The 24,038-nt window shown below is 54.8% G+C and overlaps 7 protein-coding genes across 7 annotated transcripts; 3 read left to right on the top strand and 4 right to left on the bottom strand.

Moving 5' to 3' along the window:
• Nucleotides 1-7,611: 7,611 nt before the first annotated feature.
• On the bottom strand, nt 7,612-9,753 carry NCS57_01125800 (uncharacterized protein; the record flags this gene model as incomplete). The annotated part of the gene is made up of 2 exons (XM_053060978.1): nt 7,612-9,113; nt 9,171-9,753. 2 exons carry the CDS (start codon nt 9,751-9,753, stop codon nt 7,612-7,614), a joined length of 2,085 nt encoding a protein of 694 aa, XP_052909364.1.
• A 774-nt stretch (nt 9,754-10,527) lies between these two features.
• On the top strand, nt 10,528-11,274 carry NCS57_01125700 (Dolichyldiphosphatase; the record flags this gene model as incomplete). The annotated part of the gene is made up of 2 exons (XM_053060977.1): nt 10,528-10,578; nt 10,636-11,274. 2 exons carry the CDS (start codon nt 10,528-10,530, stop codon nt 11,272-11,274), a joined length of 690 nt encoding a protein of 229 aa, XP_052909363.1.
• A 376-nt stretch (nt 11,275-11,650) lies between these two features.
• On the bottom strand, nt 11,651-13,684 carry NCS57_01125600 (uncharacterized protein; the record flags this gene model as incomplete). Its single annotated transcript, XM_053060976.1, has 4 exons — nt 11,651-12,745; nt 12,794-13,170; nt 13,223-13,383; nt 13,434-13,684. The coding sequence occupies 4 exons, from the start codon at nt 13,682-13,684 to the stop codon at nt 11,651-11,653; spliced, it is 1,884 nt and encodes a 627-aa protein (XP_052909362.1).
• A 3,583-nt stretch (nt 13,685-17,267) lies between these two features.
• NCS57_01125500 (uncharacterized protein) lies at nt 17,268-17,669 on the top strand (the record flags this gene model as incomplete). Its single annotated transcript, XM_053060975.1, has 2 exons — nt 17,268-17,527; nt 17,582-17,669. 2 exons carry the CDS (start codon nt 17,268-17,270, stop codon nt 17,667-17,669), a joined length of 348 nt encoding a protein of 115 aa, XP_052909361.1.
• Nucleotides 17,670-17,990: 321 nt separating this feature from the next.
• NCS57_01125400 (EXPERA domain-containing protein) lies at nt 17,991-18,786 on the bottom strand (the record flags this gene model as incomplete). Its single annotated transcript, XM_053060974.1, has 2 exons — nt 17,991-18,181; nt 18,240-18,786. 2 exons carry the CDS (start codon nt 18,784-18,786, stop codon nt 17,991-17,993), a joined length of 738 nt encoding a protein of 245 aa, XP_052909360.1.
• Nucleotides 18,787-19,219: 433 nt separating this feature from the next.
• Nucleotides 19,220-21,106, bottom strand: NCS57_01125300 (uncharacterized protein; the record flags this gene model as incomplete). Its single annotated transcript, XM_053060973.1, has 2 exons — nt 19,220-20,962; nt 21,020-21,106. The coding sequence occupies 2 exons, from the start codon at nt 21,104-21,106 to the stop codon at nt 19,220-19,222; spliced, it is 1,830 nt and encodes a 609-aa protein (XP_052909359.1).
• Nucleotides 21,107-22,654: 1,548 nt separating this feature from the next.
• NCS57_01125200 (PfkB domain-containing protein) lies at nt 22,655-24,038 on the top strand (the record flags this gene model as incomplete). Its single annotated transcript, XM_053060972.1, has 6 exons — nt 22,655-22,737; nt 22,781-23,177; nt 23,240-23,398; nt 23,472-23,548; nt 23,598-23,714; nt 23,831-24,038. The coding sequence occupies 6 exons, from the start codon at nt 22,655-22,657 to the stop codon at nt 24,036-24,038; spliced, it is 1,041 nt and encodes a 346-aa protein (XP_052909358.1).

Here is a 24,038-nt window from a genome sequence, read left to right as displayed (position 1 = left end):
CCGGACCCTGATGCCTGACCGGGGATGTTGATTTTGAAAGAAGAATCCTCCGAGCTCGAGTAAAGGCTGCTGGCCCGCAAATTTCTAGAAGACCGTTGGACAGAGTCGCCAATGGGGCAGCGCGAAAGAGCAGGGAGGCGAGGAAACAGAGCAAAATTCGGACTCGAAGAATTTTGCTGTCGACAAGGGGTCTCGTCTTCTCTCGGCCATTGTTTCCCCCTATGTCCGCATCGCGATCTGCTGTCTTTTCTCAGAGCGAATGAATGCCTGAAGGCATTAACACGGGGCTATATCAGACAACGGGCCCTGCACCCCATGGCCCATGGTCGAGTCTGGGTAGCGTGCTATGCTAGACGATGCGCAAGCAACGTTGGATCGAGACCCGGTCACAAACCGGAGCAGGTATTTGCCTTGCAACGATCCGTTTTGGGATCGACTCGGGAGATGAGAAACTGGAGCACCTTCTCGGTCTGGCGAAGAGATGGCTTAGCTTATGCTTACCCGAAGCATTTTGGATGCGGTATTGGTGGGCGCCGGCTGACGGAGAAGAGGTGGAGACGACGGCGCGGCCCCATCATCAGCATAGCGCTGCAGTATGGCATCAGCCATCCGCTGCAGTGGCAGCAGGGACGGGCGCGCTACGTGGGTAGGTGCGTGCTGTACTGTGGCATTGCGGTAGCCCAGCAGCACCTCCAGTACTGTATCGGAGGCACTGCAGCCATGACAGCAGCAGCAGCAGCCTGGAGAACCAGCACGAACCATAGGCCATCCCAGGGCCATCCTGGGCCTTCTGTAGGGCCGTCCCATGCCATGGATGCCATCCAATCTGTTTAGAAGCTTGTCCGTAGCATCATCTGCGCGAGGTGACCTCCCAGCCTGGGCATGCTCGTGCCGCATTGTGGAATTGAATTTGGCCGATGGTGCGGAGAAGCTGGTTCCGGGTCGCAGCCTCGTGTTTGATGGAGATTCAGGACCACGGCACTGGCATATGGCGTATAGACCACAGGATCCGTTTGCTCATGGGCGAATGGACAAACAGAAGACGAGACTGCGGTTGGGCCGGGAGCTCGCTGCTGGGCCATGTGGCTTTGGCTCGGACCAGCACCACAATTTCTGGGATTTCCAACCCTTGCCTGTGAACGATGATGCTAATCATGACGATGAGCGCGGCTTACGACGAGCTTTCGGCGGGTGGATAGGCGAAACAGGCGCCTTTCGTCACGACTCAGTAATTGCTGTCATAGTGCTCAAGCTCGCTGCGGCTCATGATGAATACACGCGAGGGGGGACGGCCCTTGGAACGAACGGGCGCCCTTTTGGAGATGGCTTCACCTCGCGCCGTTGCATCGATGTCTCGCGTTGTCGTTGGTTGGTTCGTGGGTGGAGAAGAATGCCAGGGCCGGCCAGGGCCAGCCCCCCCAAAGGAAAAAGTGAGACAAGGGCACGAGGGGAAGGAGCTTTGGAAGGAGGTTCAAGTGGAGTCGCGACCTTTGTTGGAGGAGGCAAGGAGACGTGCGAGGGGAAACCGCGACCAGGTCAGAGCCAGTCGCAAGCATGCAAGCATGCACTAAGACAGAATGAGCAAGAAGCGAACCAGGGAAAGGCAGGAGCGGCCGGGGCCGTGCCCCCTTCCCAACGGCCGCCCCCCTCAACGGTCGTCCCCCCACAGTGTCTCAGTACGGTGTGCCTAGAGCTTTCGGCACCGTCTAAAACAGCCCACTTCCCAACTTCGTTCTCGCGCCGCTCGGCCAAGGTCCAGGCTTTCTGCCCCAACAGGGCCTTGTCTTGTTCTGCGTCCGCCTCCTCCAGGTTTCGCATGCATGCAGGCATGATGAGGAAACCTAATCGGTCGCGGGTATGGCATCCGCATCGCGTGTTTTTGTCGTCAGCGTGCCTCCAGGGGGCGGCTGCGATAGCCCCAAGCTCCATTTCAGCGACTTCAGGACACCAGGGCAGATCCAAGTTGCCAGGGCCTCAAGCGCGCCAGCCTACCTTAGGCGAAGCGAAGTCTCAAAGTCCATCATCCACCAAGGTTTGGCCGATGGCGTGAAAGGGCGAAACGCTCGCCTTGCTTGAGCAGGCCTCCTTTCATCCCGACAAGGACTCTCTGTCAAGACCAAACAAAAGACACCAAACCTGAAATGACCAATTCAGACAAGTCCAAACATTTTTTACCCAGGATACAAGACCACCAACCATGCCACTGCGCCAGAAGGGAAAATGAGGCCCTGCTCTCTACCGGGGCACGACTCGAACAGCAACTCGTCGACGAGAGAGAGCAGGCAAGGGTGTGCATTCCTCCATCTCGACAAGACAAGCACACACTTTGCGCACGTCCACACACCCGCATCGCCTTCATATCCAGGTCCGAGTAGCACAGACTGAAGGAAGCCCACGTACACCGCAGATGCTGACTACGAACAAGCGACGACGCAGATTCTCGCGCGCAGGTCATCACCCTCACATGCCGGCGGCGGTTCTCGATTGCGGGGATGGGTGGCCGGCTCTAGTCCTCATTCGCCGCTCAAGGTGTACGGCAAATGAATTCGCACCTCTTCACCCGCGATCATGGTTGCGGGTGTCCTTGGTTGAGACTTGCACATCGCCCGCAAACACGGCTGCCAAGCCCGCGCCCTGGAACCATAACCCAAAAACACAAGCCCCCCAAACCCAGACAAGGGATTGACTTTCACCGGTGGGCAGTCCCTCCTGACACACGCGCCCAGACGCCACTCCGACGGTAGTTCCTCGTCCCTATCTCGTCCCGCCGTCTATCCCTCGATGTAACCATCCCAGGTGGCCACGGCGATTTTTCTGAGATCTGGCAGTCCAGTGCGTCCGCCTGGCTTCGCAGCAGCAGCATTGAAATGGGATGCAGATGGCTTGCGTGCCCATTGATGCCGCTTGCCGTCTCACGGGCCACCCAGGGTCCTCTCCCAGGATTCCCCTTCGGGATGTGCCTGGACACTCCACAATTGGCCATTGTGACGGACTCCCGTTTTGGCCGGTTTGGGGTCATGGTTGACAGCTTTAAGAGCGTATCCAGGACAAGGGCTGGTCGCATTGATTATTCGGGGCCTGATGCGGACGAACTACCGCTACATGTGCCCTCGAGGTCGAAGCAAGCTTGCAATTTCAACGCCCAAGCACCAGCACCCGTGCTCCTGTACCGACCGATGACGAATGATGGATGGGCGCGGTGCAAACACTGCGCGGTGCGCGGGAGCGTCGCGGGATCCGCGACAAAGGGGCCGAGATTTGAGCGACTATTGTGACTTGTGGACTCTGGCCGAGATTATGTTTCGCACATCCATGGTCTTAGAACGCCGGCTTAAGATATATCAGCAAGCTTTTATGGGCACTACCACTGACGGCCGGTCCATGTCATTGGCTGCTGCGGAGGGTCGCTAAAACGGCGCTGCAGGTGTGCATATGCGTGAGGTGAGAGGTGTGCTGCTTTGAGCGCATCCATGTTCACACGCACGCCAGAAGCTACACCAGGCCGGCCGTCCGCAGCTTGTGCGGCCACGCCAGAGTTCAGAGCCGCACTAGATGGGATGGCTATCTTTGTCCGCCCGACGCAACGCGTTACGACATGGAGAGAGAAGGGAGCAAAGGTTGTTTGGAATGTTTCACGGCTGCAACCAACGATCAAGAGGTGCCGTCGGGGTGGACGGGAGGCTACGATGATGACTGGCTCCCCAACCGCAGCGTAACCGCAGACGTTGCAACGCGCCAGCAGATCGCGGCAGTTGAACGCCCACAGCCCACAGTGCCAGTGCCATGAGCCAGAGAGCGGAGTCGAGGCACCGGCTCCCTTGCAAGCCCGTCCAAGCAGGCAAGCCCAAGCCTTGCTGCTGCTGGCATTGGGTTTTAGTGCTTCTGCCCCCGTGGCTGCCGACGAGTCCCGCCCCTTGTTCCCTCAGCACGCAAGCCCACTTTTGTCCGGGGTGAGGGACGAGAAGACTCCAACTGGCTTGGCTTGGGCCCGCCTCTCCGGCCGGTAGACCCTTTTCGGACGACGATCATCGCCCAGCAACCCTGACTGGGAGGCGCTTGACTCGCTTTGGGCAGTGGACTAATATTATCGACTTGGCTGTTATTCAACGCGAACGCCGATCGAAGGGGGTTCAACCCGGCTCTTGTTAATGATGAGTTATGCCTGGATGAGGAATCAAACGCATCTCGGGGTCCCCTTCCACATGCAGCAGGCAATCGACGCACATCGGCCGACTAATTACCTTTCCCCTGAGATTGCGAGATGATGCAGATTGATGCGCATAACGTTATTTAACTCTGAGAGATGAGTATGTGGCTGGGTTGCTCGCTCTTGGAGAGTCAGAGTTTCAGCCTTGCCGAGGGAGATGGATGGATGGATGGATGGATGGATGGATGGAGTGTTTGGTTTCTCTCTGGTTGCTGGTGGCCGATCGATCCCCTGCCAATTCCCGACGGCCTCAACCACCACCTGGCTACCTTAGCAAGTCTCAGGTAACTCGAGACAAGCGCTACTTGGTTACCCGCGTTGGTGGCTCTACGACATGGGACGATTTTCCGCCTCTATGTTTGGAACTAGCCAAATAAGCAACTTAGACTTTGGGACAAGCGCACCTCTGACGACACAACGGCTCAGTCTCTCTGGATTTTGCCCAGTGTCGGACGAACCAGGGCTTGGCAGAGGAAGAAGAAACAATAACAGCAGCAGGCAAGAAACAACAATGATGACAGCAAAACATCCGAGTTGAAACGAAACGTTGGAGTTGTTTCTTTCCCCAGCCACCAATCGCGGCGTTTGTTGGGCCAGGCTAGCAAGCCCTTGAAGGCAGACTTAGCCTGGGGTTGCGGAGTCTCCAACGGCACCAGAGTACTCAGCGATTCCAACTACGTATTATGCAATTCCACGGCCGCTGAGGAGCGAATCGCATCTTTTCATCCCAAGTGTCTCTGAGGGCATCAGGCCACACCAAGACCAATAGTCCCGATGAAAACTGCTCGTGTAGAATCAACCAAGCGTCATTTCCCCAACGTCTACGGTGCAGCTTTTGGGGAGGAGGGATGGTCCTTGTACTCTCGCCTGGCCCACCATCAGCGGTAGATTGTCGCGCCCCAAAGTATCCCTGCGAGGCTTTGCAGACGCACTATTATTATGGCTGGCACGAAAATACCTCGAACGGAACACTCTACTGGACTGACTCGTCGACGGTGCCTGATTCGTGTGCCTGTGTTGGTGAGTTTCCTCTGTGCGTCGATGTGGTATCGACGACTCAGCCCTACCACTTTTAAAGGCACTTTGGTGATGCACTTGCGGCTCCCGACCTCGACGATCCAGGGGCATCTGACTGATTGACGATCAACGCAACGTGCCGGCAAGCATGGGGAACTCCCCCGGTGCTCCAGTGTCATGTCTAGACCTGTGAAGCTAGCAGAAAGCCGTTGTACTTGCTCCAATTCATTGCAGAGGAGGGCCACATGGGCGAGTGAGGCGTGCAACGGGGCGCCGCCAAACGCAAAGACCTCGACGGGACAGGACAGGACGCAGAGAAGCCGATATGCATGGCGCACGCGTGGCTACGGGTCCATCCTCCAAGGCTTGCAAGGGTGAATTCAACGGCGGCTTGCAAACAAGCCCGTCTTGGGAACGTGTGATGGTTTCACCACATTATCAAGGGCGCGGGATGTCTCTGCCGGCTGGAGGATCAGCTCGACTTGCCCTCGAGGCTTGAGTGAGGCAGAGTGAGGAGGACAGCTAGCCAACGATGGCCGTGTCTCGACTGACTTCTGACAAGACGCGTCTGGCTAACAAGCTCGTCACACGCTGAATGTCATGGTCGGGTCTCTAACCGAACCGATCTACCCGTCCCGAGAGGCGACACAAGAGCCGGCTTGCGCCAGTTCTGCAACTGTCGGCCCAGACCGGCCGCTACCGCAAGTCAACAATTTCAACGTTGGCCAGAGATGCCAGCAACAGCAGCAACAACGACAACATGTGTGTGTATGTGTGCGTGTTTGCGTGTGTGTGGGAGAGAGCGGGGGTCTCTTTTTAGGTATGTGATAGCTGTGGGTTGGACATCTGCAAGCTCCTGAGCACAAGTTCCTCGTTGGATCAGAGTTCCGGCACAGTAAGCTGGCTGTGGGAGGCTGTATCAACGGCAGTTGTCGAGAAGAGACGAGTCATTCCCCTTTGCGGCAAACGGACGGAAGGACGACCCATCAGACGATCGCGCCATGTCGTCTCTTTCGCCACAACCGGCTCCTCGAGGACGAGAAAGGAGTACGGACTCAACATTACATGTCCCGATCCATCCATGGTCCTCTAGCCCGCCCCAACTCGTCGCTTCCCGAGTCCTGTCAAAGATGATGCTGGTCTAGGTTATCCCTACTTGGGCGCATAGTCTCTCTCGGAGGGCAACCCTCGGCGTCTCTGCAGACAGGCAAGACCAGGTGCGGTACCACGTGAACTATTCAAATACGACGGCAGACTATTGGAAGATGTTGTTGCTCCGGGGTTTGCCTCGCGTTCGCGAGAGATGCTGGACCAGTCGGTGTGCGTCTTGCACCAAGGTTGACAAGATGGTGTCGATGCCCTTGGCATCAAGCCGACGGGTGACTCTGGTGCTACCCTCCTTGCGTCCGGGCTCTAGGCCTCGTTTAAGTTTTGTGCTCTGACCTTGGCTTTCCAGACTTGCTGAGAGGAAAGGTACGGTTCGAATGGTTCAAACTGGCCACGTTGCCATGAACCGTTTCGTCATTCTTTGTGAGAGGAGAGCAGGTGAGCAGAACTCTAGGCGGGTCATACTCTGCGGCACGGCAGTTGTTTTTCAACCTTGTGCTTGGGGAGCGGTTTGACCGGCTAGCCAGTAAGCCAGCGCTGGGAATTCGGAGATCAACAAAGCCAAAGGCTCAATATCGCCGCCCAACGCCGATCAGCATGTGATGCCTGGCATCAAACATGGGTCTTCGAAGGGATGGTCCCCCGAGTAAAAGCAAAAGGGCGAGTCAGGCTGGGCTGGTGTTTGAAGTGATCGGCGAGTCTTGTCCAGGATCAGGTTGCTCTACCGAGTGAAAAGCCCGACTGGCGGTCTGGTGCTCGCTCGCACCCAGGCGAATGGGAGAACCCATGCACACCAAAGAGCGGTTTGAGAGGTGTAGTATCCACAAGATGATCAAGGCGTACGTATGTTCCACCTGGGCAAGAGTCTAGTCTACCGGATATGTCAAACGGTGCAGGGAGAGAGGGTCTTGTTGTTGCACAAGATGATGCCGCCTTGTTCAACGGCCGCAGCGTGCATCTCACTTTATTGTAAGTGGTGTTGCTCATCCGCGAGAGTTGAGCGGACAGGGTGTGGGAGGGTATAATACTGACATCCCGGACAGGCAGACATCGTCATTGTGGCAAGAATGATTCAGTTTCGAGAAGGATATGCAAAGAAAAAGCTCGTGGATTCATTCATTTATACATCATTCTTTGGATCTCGGAAGTGAGGAGATCCGGATTCGCTATACATACGCACAAGAAAACGGCTGTCTAAAGTATGACATTTGAGTCACTCGGGTTGAATGAGGACTGCTGGATCATCCAGGGAGGGCCCCTACTGGGCTTTCATTTCCCGGTTATTGGATTATCCAGTTGTCGCCCTCTTCGTCCGAGTCACCTTCGACGAGGTCTTCCTCGTCCAGCAGGGCCATCTGCACGAAGCGACGAACCCATGCCTCTTGGGCTGGGTCGAGGCCGGCCTGGTTATTGTTGTTATTGTTATTGTTGACGGCCTGGTTCTGGGCCGGTTGCTGCTGCTGCTGCTGCTGCTGCTGTTGGTTGTGATGAGCAGGTGGTTGGTGTTGTTGATGTTGATTTTGCTGATTCGGTCGCTGACGTGCAGCACCTCCACGCCCTCTACCTCTCCCTCGGGGTGCCGGCGCCGCTGGCTGGTGTCTTCCACCGCCTCTTGCACCGCGTCCTCGACCCGCCGGGCCTCGAGGTGGGCCGTGGTGGCCGCGGCCCGCTGCTGGTTGTTGTGGTGCGTCAGGCGCAGCCGGAGGGACCGCCCGGCGGCCGTCTCTGGCATGGTTGTCGACTAGTCGGATAACGAGGGGACCTTCGCGAGCGACTTCGATGGCCTGACCTTGAGCGCCTAACTGAGCCTGCGGCTGGTTGGCGTCGGCGGCATTGCCCTGGTCCTCGTTGTCGCTGTCATCATCAGACTCGAACTCAACCACCTCGAGCGGTGCCGCCGGTTCCTGTGCCTGTGCCTGTGCAGGACCTCTTCCTCCGACAAAGCCAAGGCCCACGTCGTCGCCGTCGCCGCCCTCGAGTTCCCAGAGCCGCATGTAACACGAAGTGACCTTTCCGCCGGGCTGCTGGTTGTAGTGCTGATAGGGGTTGACGGGGTCGAGCCATGATGAACACAGGTAGCAGAAGTGGGTGTCGCAGCGGGAGCAGATCATGTGGTTGCAGCCGTGCGTCTTTTGCGCGGGAGCGTTGCACGTCGGACAAGGACTCGTGTGAAGCTGGAGATACTCGAGCGAGGCCTTTTCCTCCTCACTGAGCTCGCCCTTGTCACGTCTTGGTGCGCAACGAACAAATTCTCCGTGCCATGACTGGTAACACTGGCCGCAGAAGGCAAAGCCGCAGTCTTCACAGATGGCCAGGAGGTCGGCCCTGTTGAAGATGTCCTTCTTCTTTTTCTTCTTTGCGCTGTTGTCTCCCTCCTTTTCTTCGTCCTCTTTCTCAGACTCGGCATCAGACGTTTCGGCAAAGTCGAGACCTTCAGGCTTCTTGTGACGTTTAGATCGAGCAGCACCGTTACACCACTGGCGAGGACAGTAGATGGTGTTCTTGTCAGACTCGAGCTCGGTCTTGTACTTGAGCGTAACGTAGCGCTTGACCATGTCCTCGGCGAGGCCAATCTGGAGAAGCTCGCTGGGGCTCACGGCGACCTTTAGTTTCTTGGTCTCTTTAGAGGCAGAACGCTCCTTGGCACAGTTTGGTGCTAAGCACCGTACAGTGGATAGATTGCCCTCTTTGATGGCGTCATTGTAGAACTCCTGGAGACATTGGATGCAAAAGATGTGACCGCAGTCGAGCATCTTGTGACACTTGGATCCCTTCTTGGGGTCTGTTGATGAAGAGTTAGCATCCGAAGTCGCCAGTAAGCAAAGGTGGGTCAACTTACCAAGACAGACACCACAGTCAAAGGTTTCCCTTTCAAAGGCAGCCTTCTTGGATTTAATGTCGTGGTCTAGCACGGCGAGCTTGTGCTCAGGGTCAACCTCGAGGGTTCCCTCGGCGCTGATGGTCCCAAAGACATCCTCAGCAGCACGCTGGATGTGATCAATGTAAGTAAAGGCAACCATGTCACGTCCGATCTCATCCCACAGGCGCGGACCGTCATCCTCAAGCCTCTTGATGGTCTCTTTCGTCAACCACTGCGGCGTCGTCGATATGTGCACTTTTGGCGGTGCATCTACAGGGTAGCCTTCGGGAAGACGGATCTGCAGCCGTAAGGACGGGAGATACGAGACCTCGAGAGAATCCACCTCTGGCTGGCCATTCTCTGCGGCCTGGCCGGGGGTGTTCAGGCCCGGGTGAGCGGGCGCAGAAGCTGCTGGGAAGGTGACGGTGACGGGAGCGGCGGGCTCGACGGGGAGCTCAATCTCAAAGGCGAAGGGGTCCTTGGCGTCAGGGTGACGGATCTCGGGGTAGATGGCCTCGAGGGACCCGAGCTCCATAAAGCGGGGATCATCGCTCTCGTCCATGGTTGTTGATTGTGCGTTTGATATCAGGAGTGTTCATTATCCTGGATAGAGGTGTGTGGTGATGTTGGTGAATGCACAGAGAGGCTGAGCGCTCTCTGGGCAAGAGGTAAACAAACAAAGGCTTTTTAAGTTGATGTTTGGGGTATCCACGAGTAACCCCAACTGCTTTGCTCGGTCAAGCCTCCATTGTTTGTTCCTTTGACTCTTCTTTCAAAACTCAAACATTTATCGTGAAGCGGGGGGGAAGAGAGGCTTTTGACATGGGGGGAGAAAAGTCCAAAAGGGGAAATGGCGATAAGAAAGAAGACAAAGAAGCGGAGACTGTTCTAGAAAAAGATGACTGTGTCCGGACAAGAATAACGCAAGTCTTTTCTTCTTCTTCTTACTCCTTCGTCCACTTAGAAACTGTTGTTTCCGAGCTGTAAAAAGAGGTTGGAAGTTGATGACTCTTTTCGCCGTCGTTGGATTCGCCCACTTTAGGCGGCAGATGATGGAGTACGCCACGGAACGCCACTTCCGGGGTGGGGGGATGTTATGCGCCACATATTCAAAACGAGCACCAGCCACAACAAGCACGAGGCGCAACCCCCTTGTCTGTATCATGTGCACCATCTTCATCATTTACAATTGCACTTTTGCTTTCAACCCTCGACGAACGACTTGTCCAGGCAGACAAGACCCTTCCTCTTTTTATTTTAAACTGTACAAAGTATGAAGCCTTGAAGTACCTCTCGCGATCCTCTAAAGACGACCTCAGAGAGATTAGTTGCCGTCATGGAGGACACGACGCCCCTTGCTTCCCTCTCCGTCACCCACGTCTACTATGTAAGCCAACACCTGCACCCTCTATCCACAAAACCTCCCCTAACTTTCATGTCTTAGGACCCCCATGACAAACTCTCCCTCGTATGCGCGTACCTCGCCCTCCTCCCCCAAGCCCTCTGCGTCGTCTACGCCACCCTAGTCCTCTTCACCCGCGAAGTAGAGGTCGCCCTCATGTTTGCGGGCCAGCTCGCCTGCGAGGCCATCAACTTTGCCCTCAAGCGGCTTATCAAGGAGGAGAGGCCGCGGCGCATACATGGCAAGGGGTACGGCATGCCCAGCTCGCACGCGCAGTTTGTCGCCTTTTGGAGTGTCTCGCTCGCCCTGTTTCTGCTTGTGCGCCATCGACCGAGACCAGCAAAGGATCACCGTCCTTGGAGTGTTCCTGAGAGATTGGCTGTGAGCGTTGCAGGAGCTGTGATTGCTGCTGCTACTGCGTGGAGTAGGGTTTATCTCAACTATCATACTACGTGGCAGGTTCTCGTGGGGTACGCTGCTGGTGTGATAAGTGCGGTTGGGTGGTTCGTCATTGTTGCTGTGGTGCGACAGATGGGCTTGTTGAGCTGGGCTCTAGACACGAAGCTAGCTAGGGCTTTCAGAGTAAGAGATCTGGTAGTGGAAGAGGACATGTGTCAGGCTGGCTGGGAGAAGTGGGAGGAGAGGAGAATAGCTACTTCATCCGACAAGAAGACGAGGTAGATTTGCATGGACATGAATCATAATACACATTTGATAAGTCGTACAAGTAGTAGTTGGTTCAATGCCTCGAGGCCTGTCCTTGAGAACTGCCTGGGTTTCTAACTACCTGGTCTTTTCTAACACCCCCTCAGCAAAACTCACCAAAGGGGTTATAGTTTAACCCTCCCGGTATATAACAAGAAGGCAACTGGATATCTAACAAGGTCCCAAACAATGCAATGCTTGGCTTTAAGAAGAAATAAAGGAGAAGAAAGTGTCAGAAAAAGCCGCCCACCCGCCCAATCATGAATAAAAAAAAAAGATGGTCATGTCCCTTTCCTTTCCTGTCCGTAACACACCCAAAACAAGTCGCAGTTATCCGTTTTGACACGCGTCATCAGATCCACTGATCTTTTCTCATCTCTGTTCCAGCTCTTGAGCCCTGACGGCTATGTATCCCGCGAGAACTCACGGATGAAGATTTCGGGTTATGGGCGAAGGGACCAGGTTTTTGCCTCTGCGGGCTGTACACAGCAGAGCTGAGGGTTGGCTGGTCGTCTTGAGTCTTGTTGTCCTTGGCGCTCAGAGGGACAGGAGGCAACTCCTTCTCAAAGTTGTCCTTGACCTGGAACGTTGTGCCCTCGCCTGGCACATCAACGATGGCGATGGCTAGAGGGCTTGTTTTTCTTGGGAAGAAGGTCACAGTGCTGTTTGGGCAGTCAAGGCTGTGCACCTTGTCCGCGTCTTCTTGGACTGGCGCCTTTGAGGGGCGCATGTCGTTGATGTTTGACAGACGTAAGCCGATCTGGACAGTAGCAGTTGATACCACCGAGGAGCCACGCCGGCGTGGGGCGTCCTCGGGGACGTGGATGGCCGGTGGTGCGAGGAGGCCATCAGCCAGATTCGCCGATGTCGAGGCCTTCTTGGCTGATGTAGGAGAGTAGGTGGTCGTAGGTAGTAGTAGTACAGGTGACTTGGGCTGCTCTTCCTTGGGGAAGATGCTGTACATGCTCTTCTTGAAGTTCTTGAGGGAGGGTTTTGATGAGGTCCGAACAGGTCCTGGCTTGGATGGGAGGATTTGCGATTGACGCATGCTTCCGAGTCGCAGAGGTCTGGGGAACGCATGGTTGAGGATGTCTTTTCGAGCTCCCATGACCTTGCCCTCGTCTCTAGCTTCTGCGAGCAATGTCTCCCTGCTGTTCTCTTTTCGGATTTGTTTTGGGAGTTGAAGAGGTCGGGGCATGGCAGAATTGGGGGTCGATGGTTCCAGCTCTTGTCCTTCAGGATCTGACTTGAAGCCTTTGTTCACATCGTCCTCCTCGTAGCTTCCGCTCGGGGATTTGCTCGATCGCAGGAAGAGATAGAGACATCCCGTCAAAAGGCCCGAAAGGTTGGCCACGACGGATACCACCATGGATAGTTGCATTGTTTCGGGGCTTGCTGATTGAGGATCTTCGAACGAAGTGTTGTAGAAGAAGGTTATGAGGAGTGTCTGTTGTCATTAGCTTTAAACACGCTGCAGAGAAGAAGCAGTACTCACGTAGGAGAGCAACGCAATCACCATGTAGTAGACCATGCGCGAAGCCTCATCCCTCACCGCAAAGCTCATCCTGGAGCCAGTGTGAAGCTTGAAAGAGATGACACCACATTGAATGAGTATCGACAAGACGATGGCGGTGAGAAGCCCGAAGCAGCCGAGATTGTATCGGTGGAGGTACCAGAACAGACCAGCGAAGCAAAAGTTTGGAGGTTGAATCGCAAAGGTGATGGAAAATGTCACGAGTAGGAAAAGCCCGATGATGACGAGACAAGCAACAACGTTCCATCGTCCTCGTGCCGGGAATATGTTTGGCTTCGTAACTCGGATCGCTAGTTCGAGGCCGAATATTAGCTGGATAAAGGGGGTGATGAACAGAGCTGTAGTCATGTTAGTTGATGCAGTGCCAGTCGTATACCATAGTTGACTTGCCTGGTAGCATAAACTGAGAGATTGACCGGCACCCAAGAATCATGAGAGACTGGAAACCTTTGGACTGAGCTACCGCGTAGACAATGCCCTGAACCACGATACCGCAGGATAGAACGAAGGGGTGTACATCACGGCGCTTGATGAGTCGAAACCAAGAGGTCCTGGTAAGCTTGTAAGAGTGCGCAACTTCCTTTGGGGCATTCATATTTACCTCCACGTCCATGTCGCATCGGTCCGCTTTGCCCTCTTCCACGACTCCCAGAATATGCTAGCAGCAGTCGCAAACGCCGCCAACACATTGAAGCTCGCCAGGACGACGATCGATGTCCGAACTGATGCAGCCGCGGCGAGCTTGAGCTGGTTGTCCCAGGCTGAGGTCGAGTTTGCCTGGAACTGAAAGCCCGCTGTGTCCAACTCACTGCCGTCCTCGGCCCTCGGCGCGATCCAGTTGACGCTATCCATAATGTCTTTGTTGCAATTGCCGGTAGTTTAGGAGAAGGACAGGCTTCAAGCCTTAGCAGTGCCGGCACTGCGTAGTTGTTCGGGGGCATGGGATTAGGTAGACATGCCGCCTTTGCAAGTAGAAAGATAGTAGACAGGTAGGAGAGAGGGGTCACGCAAAAAGTAAAAACGAGCGATCAAAGGAGCACACGACAATGGCCGCTACAGTCAAGTAGTGACCTCTTGCCGCAGACTGGAATCGTCTGGACAAGGCGAGGCTGCGAAAAGAGTGAATTGATACACCAAGAAAGGAGAGAAAAGGAAGGCTCCTGGCCTACACCAACAACTGAACTGAATGTACAAAGAACGGTATGAAGGTTCAACCCAATATCATCCAGACTAAGGCAAAGAGGCGATGCAAATCTTGATATCTCTGTCCCATCGGAGGCGCATCAAGCCGACTCAAGGGCCCAGACTGGTCCTCGACCATCCCGGCGACGAGAAGAAGGGGACCCCTGAGAAGCAGAATCTCAGCAGGAGCAAGGGTTCTGGGTGCGCCATGACGGCGTTTGGTAACATCGTGGATGGACTCCCTTGTAGCTCTAGATGGGGGAGCTCAAGCCAAGCCCTCGGTATAGAGGAATGTCCTGCATTAGGGTGACAGGAGGCTCCAGTTGGAGATGGGGGTATTGTTTCACCTGGGGCATGTCGAGTTTTTTTTTTCTTTTTGAGCGATTATGTGTGATTATGTGGCAATTCTTCACTCGCAAAAGAATTGCTTCTCTTGAAGCTTTTCAAGAGTCTTGATGAAAGAGTTGATCAAGTCGTCGTAGTCATCGAGTCAGGTTCCTTCTGTTGGAGCGCAGGTTAAAGCAACGAAATTGATCAAGGTGTAGACCAAGGACGCCATCAAAGCCCAAGGCGGCCCCGAAAGCACGCATCTTGACGCTTAGCATAGCTAGTATGGAGCCGAACAAAGCCGGCCGAGAGGCTGAAGCATTGCTGGAACAAGGTCGAGTTTCGTCGTGTTGTAGAAGGAGGAGTTGAAGTCGTCGGGGCCTCTGCGCTAGTCTTTATCGAGACTAGCGCGGACCCCTGACGGGCAGCGATAAAACACCAGAAACGACAGGGGATGAGACGCTACTACTACACGAACAACACTTGCTCGGGGGGCAGGTCTGAGATCCGGATGGCAGGTAACACGGATCCAGCCAGTGCCGACACTGGACGCGGGGTGAACGAACATGGATGGTCCAAGCTGCTAAAAGCTCTTCAACAGTTACAGGTTACAGGTGTGTCTTGTTCCTAGGTCCACTGAGCTGAACCACTGACTGCCTGTAGCTGCAGTGTGCACGGCCAGACCAACAAACACGAGAAGACGAAGAGAGAAAAGAAGTGCTCTGTGCGGTGGCTGGCGTTCTCGATTTCTTGTTTCAACATGTCGACAAGGGCCTTTGAAACTCTCGGCCGTGTAAGCGAGGACGGGCATCTTGTTCGATTTGGGTCAAGATTCGCCAAGTTTGTCCAAGAGGCCGCCCTGCTGTTAGCGAGATCTTGTCTGCTTGCTGTCACGGGGTGGCGATGCCATTTGACAGCTTCACCAGGGTGTCAAAGCTGTCCTTCAGTTGGAGTCTCTCAACGAGGCAGGCTTGGTATCTTGAAATTGCACATGAAAACAATATCATGCACAATGCTATAATTGGCGTCAATAGCCCATATACTTGAAAGCGAAAAAGAAACAAAGTGAGGCTTGCTCGCCACAGACTTAACCTCAAGGCCTCCATTCCCAGCCTCCCGGTCCCGCGCAATCAATGTGAGACTGCCCGCATCAAGCTCTATCGCCCACGCGAACCCAATTGCGGAAAACGCTGCATGCACTAGAAGGTGCGCATGGACAGTAACGAGTCAAGTCAATGTCAAGCCCGCGATATCAAAGTCCTTGTCCAGGCATTGACTGTTGAATCCGGATCGAGCTGGCACCGCGAAAGTAAGCGAGGGCATGAACCAACAACCAACTAACAGATACGAGAACAACGAAGGCGAACCAACAACTTGTATCTCCTGAAACTACCTGCAAAAGACATCACAGCAATCTCACTTTACATTCTCCTGCTTCAATTCAGTGATATCATCTCCCACGTGCAGCTGACGGGCGTACACGTCCGTGAGCCGCTATAGTGTGGATGGATTTCAGAGGCACAGCACAGCTTTGCTGAGCTTGGCAGCCCGCGTTCTTTGAGATGACAGCAAAATACTTCTCTCAAGCTCTGACTTCCCGGCGGCACGACGGGAGCTACGGAGGTAAAATCCGGAGCGTGGGTACCCCCCTTTCCAACGGTATGGTATCGTTTCGGCGCGGTTCCGCTGGTGCAAGAATTCCGAGGATAGATAGAAAGCTCCAATACAGCTACCACCGCGGAATGCTCCGGAGCTCACGTGAAACGGGCTTCACGACGGACAAAGTCTCTTGCGAGTTTTGATATCCTCTTGTCTGTAACAAAGTGACAAGCCTAGGACGTCATCCCTGGTCCGGAAAGCAACAGCGGGTACTCCCGGCGGAGGAAGAAAGGACAAGCAGCCACGCAGTCATGATATCAGAGCAGAAGAGAGAAGGATGAAGAAGGTGCAACGTGAGAAACCAAGATTTTTGAGCTTACTCCAACGCCCGAAAGAGGAGCAAAAGAGGCAACAGGGTCAAAAAGCCCGGAGGCAATGCTCCGTGTAGACTGAGCACAAGCAAGAGATAGATCTCGATGTCGGGCATTGGTGGGGGATGCATTCAGCCGGCGGCAGGCGCAAAAGCAGAAAAACTGCAGAAAAACGATCGTGGCTGGAGAAGATGCAAGCCAGCAATCAAGACAAATCGGTTGTGTGAGCCAACTAGACACGCAGTAAGAGAAATTGGCTGAATGCTCAAACGTCTTCATCCACGTCATAGCAACTCTTCCATACGTCACCGCCACATCTTGAAAAACCCCGCCATCTGTGGCGCCGCCAGAGAAGAGAGCACCAGCGAAGCGTGGAACAGAAGGTCCAGAACGCTGGGCAGAAAGTGGGCCATGAAGATCAACAGCCGCAAGAAGGAAAGGAAGTCGATCATCAATACTCGTAGAACATGGCATTCTGTACACATCTAAACCGCAATTCGTGTACTTTCTTACAACCTGCAAGGGGCAAGATTGCGTGTTGAACTACGATTACCCCGCAACGCGAGAGACGCGACTTGTTGCAAGTTTTGATGACGTCCGAGTGATGGTAGCTACAGCTCTGACGTCAACCGAGCTTGTTTGCAAGCAGCCATCACAAGCCAAACACAACCAGAGCAGGACCCCCGTATGGAGCCTCAATTTCTGCTGTTACCCGTACGTATGCAGTAAGAAATCAACAAAAAAAAAGTCTATGACGACATTTTCCCACGTTCACCCCCTGTTTGCTTCACATGACATTCTTCCGATCTAGTTGCTGCTCTCTTTGACAGTGGAGGCAGGACCAACCAAAGATCGTGTGCGTGTCAAACGGGGAAATGGGCAAGCGCGATGACGAGAGGAGAGTGAGCTCCTTCCTCTCTGCCTGAGGTCCGGAGCATTCTCTCAGAGAGTGAATCATGATCTATATAAACCTCCTTCTGCCACCTCCAAGCTTCGATTCTTCTCCTCTCATCATCACACACACACTCTCAAGCACAAAGCACCACAACAACTTTCAACCAACCTTCAAACCAACCCAACCACAACCTATCACAATGGATTCCATCAAGCAGGGCGCCAACTACGTCGCTGAGAAGGCTCAGGAGGCTACCTCTGGTGCCTCCAAGGAGGCCAACAAGCAGGTCGCCAAGGACTCTGATGCCGGCCTCGGCACCCGGTAAGTCACTCGACTCTCTACTCCTCCACCAACAGACGACTAACACTTCTTCAGTGCCTCTGCTGCCAAGGACGCTATTGGCGACAAGGCCCAGGAGAAGAAGCACGAGGGCAAGGGCGAGGCCCACAAGGAGGCCATCTAAGCTCAACCACATCTCGACAAACAACAACCACGAGTTGACGGGAGGAGATATGGAACTGTCCTGAGGAGGATTCGGGCTGACTCCCCATTGTTTTGGAGCAGCACCGCGAACTGGCATTCAGATACCCTACATTCAGTAGCCCCTCAATCGACCTAATAACGACATGAACATGTGCCTGCTTGTGATGGATGTGATGATTGTTCCTCCTCTTTCATGGATGGCTATCTGGAAGCCTTCTATGCCTGCAAGATGACTGTTGAAATCGTGTGTTTTGTCACGTCTTTGAGCTGCCTCTTGCAGCTCATAGACTCCTGTGAATTCTCACAGGCTCTTCTTGCTCTGTCGCACACTCAGCGCGTTGGAGATGTCCTTTGCCGAGTACCAGATAACCCAGAGAGGGATCCACACCCAGAGCGTGTTGAAGAAGACAAGATACACCCAGAGGTACATGAAGTTGCTCGTATCGAGGTTTAGGTTACCAATGAGCCACTCGGGGCAGAAGGTCATGAAGCCTAGCAAGTCGCCGTTAATCACCGAACAAGCTGTCTCTACGAAGCCATTCAAACTTACCTCCGTACAGCTCGCAGGTCGCCAGGATAATCATCCAGATGCTGACCTTGGGGTCCCGCTTGGCAAGACAATAGCAGATATACACAGCCAACGGTCCATCGAAAAACACCGTCAGCAACTCCAAGCTCACGACGCCCAAGTCAACACCCGCCCATCGCTTATCCGCCTTGGCATACACCATCCACAGCTGCGCAAACGGATTACTGCCCCCAGACTGCGCGCCATACACGCGATCGCTGTAACCCAAGAACCCAGCAGGCGTGGGGAAGTATCCGGCCGTCGACTCGGAGATCTGCTCGTGCGAGAAGAAGCAGTGGTAGAGGAAGCTGCCCTCGAGGAGGAAGTGACACAGCGCGTCGGCGAGGTGCCAGATGAAGAGGAAGCGGAGGGTCCCCGTGGACGACGAGGGGAGGAAGCGTAGGGACGCGAGGTAGGCGGCCGCGACGATGGCGAGGGTCGAGAGGAGGGAGATGATTGTCGTCTGGTCGAAGAGGTCGGGTGGGAGGGATGAGGTCCACGACTCGGCGGAAGGGGCTTCTGCGGCCATTGTGATGGGATTGCGGCTTCAATTGGGTGCTTCCAAGACTATAGATGGCGTTGGAAGGGTTTACACGAGACAATTGAGTCGTGTTTGGGTGGAAGCGGTGTCGAGATGATGCTCGACGGGAGTTAATTTCACAGCCGTTGTGGGGTGCAACTGTTGCGCCTGCATATAAGCAGCGGCCTGTGCATGCACTCTCTCCACCACTCAACGATGGATGGATGATATTCACAACCGTCAAGACTCTCCCAGTAATGTCTCTTATTTGTATTAACAGTAGAATACATGATCATTGCTGTATTAGTCCTTGCGTTTGTAATTCTTGGTCCTATAGTACAGAATACCCATTCCCCTAGTCTGTTGATCCCTCCCTATATGTATATGCACATTTCATAACCCATACTCATGCATCCATCCATTCATATCCCTCCATAACCCATCATTTGTCCCATTCCTTGAAGCTCTTCTGCTTCTGTCTCGTGTTCCAACCGAGCTTCCCACTGATGCTATTCACCCAATCCTCGCTCCGCCGTCCCTCAGACTGCACCGAAGCGAACGGATACCGACTTGCACTGATGGTGACGTAGTCGCCCGGCTTAAGCTCGATACGCTCGCGGCCGTCAAAGCTGGCCCATGACGCCGTCCGCGCATTGTACGGCACTCCGATGCGCAGAACGATCGTGTCAGGGAGGATGATGGGTCGGAAAGACAACGTGTGCGCGCAGATGGACGTGACTAGCATCACGGGGTTCTCCGGGTGGCAGAGCGAGCCGCCGGCCGCCAGGTTATACGCTGTCGAGCCCGTAGGCGTCGACACGCAGATGCCGTCGGCGAGCACCGAGGTGAAGTGCTCGTCGTCGCCAAAGATCTCGGTGTACGACATGGCTAGAATATACGTCAATGATACAACATCTCCTGCAGGGGCGGTGCGGGTTATGGGATTCTCACTTGGATTGGGCCCTCGGTCCACCACCACCTCGTTCAGAATCTCAAACGTCCCATCCGGTCGATGCGTGTGCTCGTCTTCTCTCTCCTCTCCGATTAGTTCTTCCACGAGGTCGCGCTGTCGGTGCAGCTCTTCCCCATCTTCCTCTTCGGCCCCGTCTTGAAGCTCTGGCCGTTTCCGTGGCTGGCTCCTCATGACGGTGCCCTCGAATCGCAGCCGTAGGCTCACTGTGACGCCCTTACTAAACGCTGATGTGAGTGTCCGCTGGTAGTCTTCGAAATCAAACTTGGTCAAAAAGCCCAAACTCCCCAGCGCAAAGCTCAGCACGGGGGGCACAATGCGCTGGAACAGCCAGCTAGCATAGAGCACCGTACCGTCGCCGCCGAGCGAAATGACAAAGTCAAACGTGTGCGGTCGTGTCCGACACATGTGCTCGTCCCAGTACCGCAGACGCTTGTGGAGCATCTCGCGCGCCGCCTCCTCGTCCATCTCTCCCAGCCCGGCGTATCCCTTGCTCAAATCATCGATGAGCCCCTTGACGTCAAATCTCTTGTTTGTCTTGAGCTTGTCCTGGACGTAGACGGTGTACGCGGTTTCCCGATCGTGGTGAAGCAGCCAGTGCGTCAGCTCGCGCGTCTTGGGGATCAGATCCTGGTCGTAGATCTTTGTGAGGAGGAAGATGGACTTGACACGGAACCGAATGCGCATGCTGCTTAGGCGACGGCTCAGCTCCCGCACGCCCCAGGCCATGTCGCTGAGCTGCTGCTTGGTGAGCAGCCGGCTGCGCACGTCGTCGTAATCCGTGAGGTCCAGGTTGGAGAGGCTCTTTGTCATCTGCTGCGTCCAGGCCTGCTGGTCAGCTTGTCCACCGCCGAGATGATCCATGCTATCGGGTTCGACAACGGCTCGGCACTTCTTGTTGGACTTGGGGTCGACCAAGACATCGAGACTCTGGTCCCTGGGATCAACCTGATCGCCATCATCGGTGGTGTGACTTGTGGTGAGGCTGATGTCCGGTATGGTGCCCATGTACCCAGTCGAGGCCTGCCCCGTCGAATATTCCGAGTCGGGTTCGCTGGCAGAGCTGGCTGCATCCTTTGCTCGGCGCTGGCTGTCGAGGAACTGGTGAACGAGACATTCGTCGCGGCGGGTCGGACGGCGAATCATGGGCTGCCTCATCTCAGAGGCGACCATGGAGCTCTTTCGACGATAGGGGTTTCCCGGGTCAAAGACGACCTGCAAGCGACGTCAGGAGGAGCCGTCGAGCACTGCAAAGAGGAAGAGAGGCGTTACCTCGACGGCGTTGCCATCGTCATCAGAGCTCCCGCCAGAGCTACAGCTCTCTTCAAAGGTGATGTGTTTTCCTGCGCGCTCGCCCATGGCTGCGTGCGTGTGCTAATGAGTAGTGACAATTCAGCACGGCACAAGCACTCCCTGTATCTACTCTCGTCTGATATCGCCTGTCGCGTCGCGTGTTGTAGGTTCCCAGTAGATGACGTTGTGAGCCGGGTCTTGATGGCGGGGCAGATGGGCCCACTTGATCGCCGCCAGGAGAGAAGCAAGATTGCCGCAAGAGGAAGTTGAATGTGAATGAAAAGCTCTCGTGGGATGAGACGCTGGTTTTCGATTGCGTTTCGGTGGCAGAGCAAGGTTTTTGTGCGAGATGTAGATGTAGATGCAGCTGGTCAAGGTTGAAGGAGGAAGGGAAGCCTCTTGCTGGAAGCGGCCGGCTTAGGTTGGCAAGCTCAGATCATCGAGGCCCGTTCGCCCAATGGATGTTTTCACCGAGGGTAAGTCTCTGGCTGCTGCCGCAATGGATGATTCTTTCAGGTGGGGTTGGGTTTCTCAAAAGCCTTTGCTGGAGCTACCGTGACGATTGTGCCGCATCTACATCACGACCATGATCTCTATAGCTTGTCATTGGCTACTTGAGTCGGCCGACTGTAGGTAGGTAGACAGCCTTGTCTCTTTTCTCCATGAGCAGAGCCCCTCTCATGTCTGGCTTAGTGAAGCTGACTCAACCTGTAAGCCATATTATCAAGACCACGAAGGATTCGCCAGAAGTTAAGCAGTCAAGTAGGCATGGCGTCTCCCGTGCTTAGCGCCGTGTTATCTCAACCTCTCTCCGTCGATTGGTGTTCAAGTCGGCTACCCTGAAGCTGTCACGACGTCGAGCTCTCCCTCCGTTTTGGCTGTAATAACACTGCGGCTTCGTCTTTACACAAGCTTGCCGTGATAATTTTGATTTTTTTGTCCCTACGGTCTGGTATTTTAGCCATACCCATAAGTGACAAGTAAATATCCAGGTCTGTTCCATAGTGAAAGGATTGGATACTAGACACTCATTGCACACCTTATTGATATCTGTATTTCCTAGTATACTAGCAATCCAAGATCAAGAAAAAAAGAGCCCCAAGGCATACCAGAGGGATATAAACAATTAGCCTCCATCCCACAGGCAAGCCTCTATGATAAGACAGTAGCCCTCCAAAATGTTGTCGTTGTGACATATGCCTCAGTCTTCAAAACTCAACCCACTTGGCTGCACCACTGCACCTACCCTATACCATACCCATCAACGGCCCCGGAAGCCACAAACTCTGGACAGATACTCGGCGTTTTGGACTGTGCTTCACCATTCCGAGTTCACATCGGTTATCATAGATCAGCATCGTAGATTACACCGTGAACAGAGCCTTTGTCATGTTTTGACAAAGGTAAATCAGTAAAAAGGCCAATCAACAAAACTGTGGAACTCAAGCCCTCGCCCTTGGTTGGCCGAAACGTCTTCCTACCGGGTCGAAATGGCCGTCACGATCATCACCACTACATCTACACGGTACAGAGATACGGATATCACAACGCCGTAAACCGCACACGCCTCGAGAACGCAGCAAACCAGAAAGCCCGCTCGAGACCTCAGCCACAATGGCCGACCAAGCCAAGAAGCACTTGATCGTCGTAGGAGCCTGCTACTTGGACACGATCCTCAGGAACGCACCACCAACCGTGTCTACGAGGGCCGCCATGGCGTCTACTAACTCACCTCTCCAGTGTCCCCTTCTTCCCGTCCGAAGACTCCAAGCTGCGCGCCACCAGCCTCAGCATCCGACGTGGGGGCAACTGCCCAAATTCCCTTGAGGTCCTTGAGCAGTTGCTTGTTGACCATGATGCCCTCCAGCTGCATCTAGTGTCACCCCTGCCCAATACCTCGTCATCTGCAACACGACGCATCATCTCGTCCTTTGGTCCAGAGTCCAACATCAACTTCCACCACTGCATCTACCGCGATGCCAGTACCGAGGCGGCTAGCAGTTATATCATCCGCAGCGAGGAGTCAGGTAGCCGTACCCTTGTCAACTATAATGACCTACCAGAGATGACCCGGGACGAGTTTGAGCCCATCGCGCGGAGCTTCAATCCGGACCAGGAGACGTGGTGGCACTTTGAGGTGGGATCCACGAGCACCAACTTCGTCCGCCTGCTGGCCTTGGGCTGACATGGAGTAAACAGGGCCGAATCCCTGACACGACTCTGAAGTGCATCCGTCTCCTGCGTAACGTGCTACCAAGCGCGCAGATAAGTGTCGAGGTAGAGAAGCCGGGCCGCGAAGGTTTGTCGGAGCTGGCGGCCGAGGCAGACGTCGTCTTTTACTCGCGGAGCTGGGCCGAGGTATGAGCAAACCCACAATCGCCCGTCTGTTTGTCGTGAGCCGGCACCGCCTGACAATGCTATGGATGCATAGAGTCGAGGACATCAGTCCCCGGAGGCCTGCCTGAGAGCTGAGGGACACCGCAAGGCGTACGTGGAATCCGAGATTGTGTATGCCTGCCTGCTTGGGCTTCGTTGGCTGACCATGATGCATACCTAGGTCGCTGGCACTGTGTACGTGGGGTGCAGACGGAGCCGCTGGTCTGTCTCGGTCCGCAGGCGAGTGTTTTCGCTGCCCTGTCCAGGGCGAAGCCGGAGGAGACATATCCGTGGTCGAGTACGTCGTCCCGCCCTGCCCATCTTCCCATGTCATGCCCCAAGATGCCCCTCCCTGGCATAGCACAAGAGTACAGTAGCGGGAACTGCAACAACTGACCATTGCCCGAGATATAGTGCGGTGGGAGCCGGGGACACCTTCATAGCTGGAATGCTGTACGGGCTGCTATGCCACCCCGGCGACTGGAGCACCGGGGAGAAGCTGGGGTTCGCCGTCCGACTGGCCACACTGAAAGTGCAGCGAGAGGGGTTCGCTGGGCTGGGGGCAGACATGCTGGGGACTTGGATGCGGTCGAGTGCCAGATTGGTCTCCTCTGCCACCTAG

This window comes from Fusarium keratoplasticum, chromosome 9 (assembly GCF_025433545.1).
Source record: "Fusarium keratoplasticum isolate Fu6.1 chromosome 9, whole genome shotgun sequence".
NCBI classification, from domain to species: domain Eukaryota; kingdom Fungi; phylum Ascomycota; class Sordariomycetes; order Hypocreales; family Nectriaceae; genus Fusarium; species Fusarium keratoplasticum.
The sequence above is the reverse complement of the archived record's forward strand: the minus strand, read 5'-3'. Positions and strand labels throughout refer to the sequence as shown.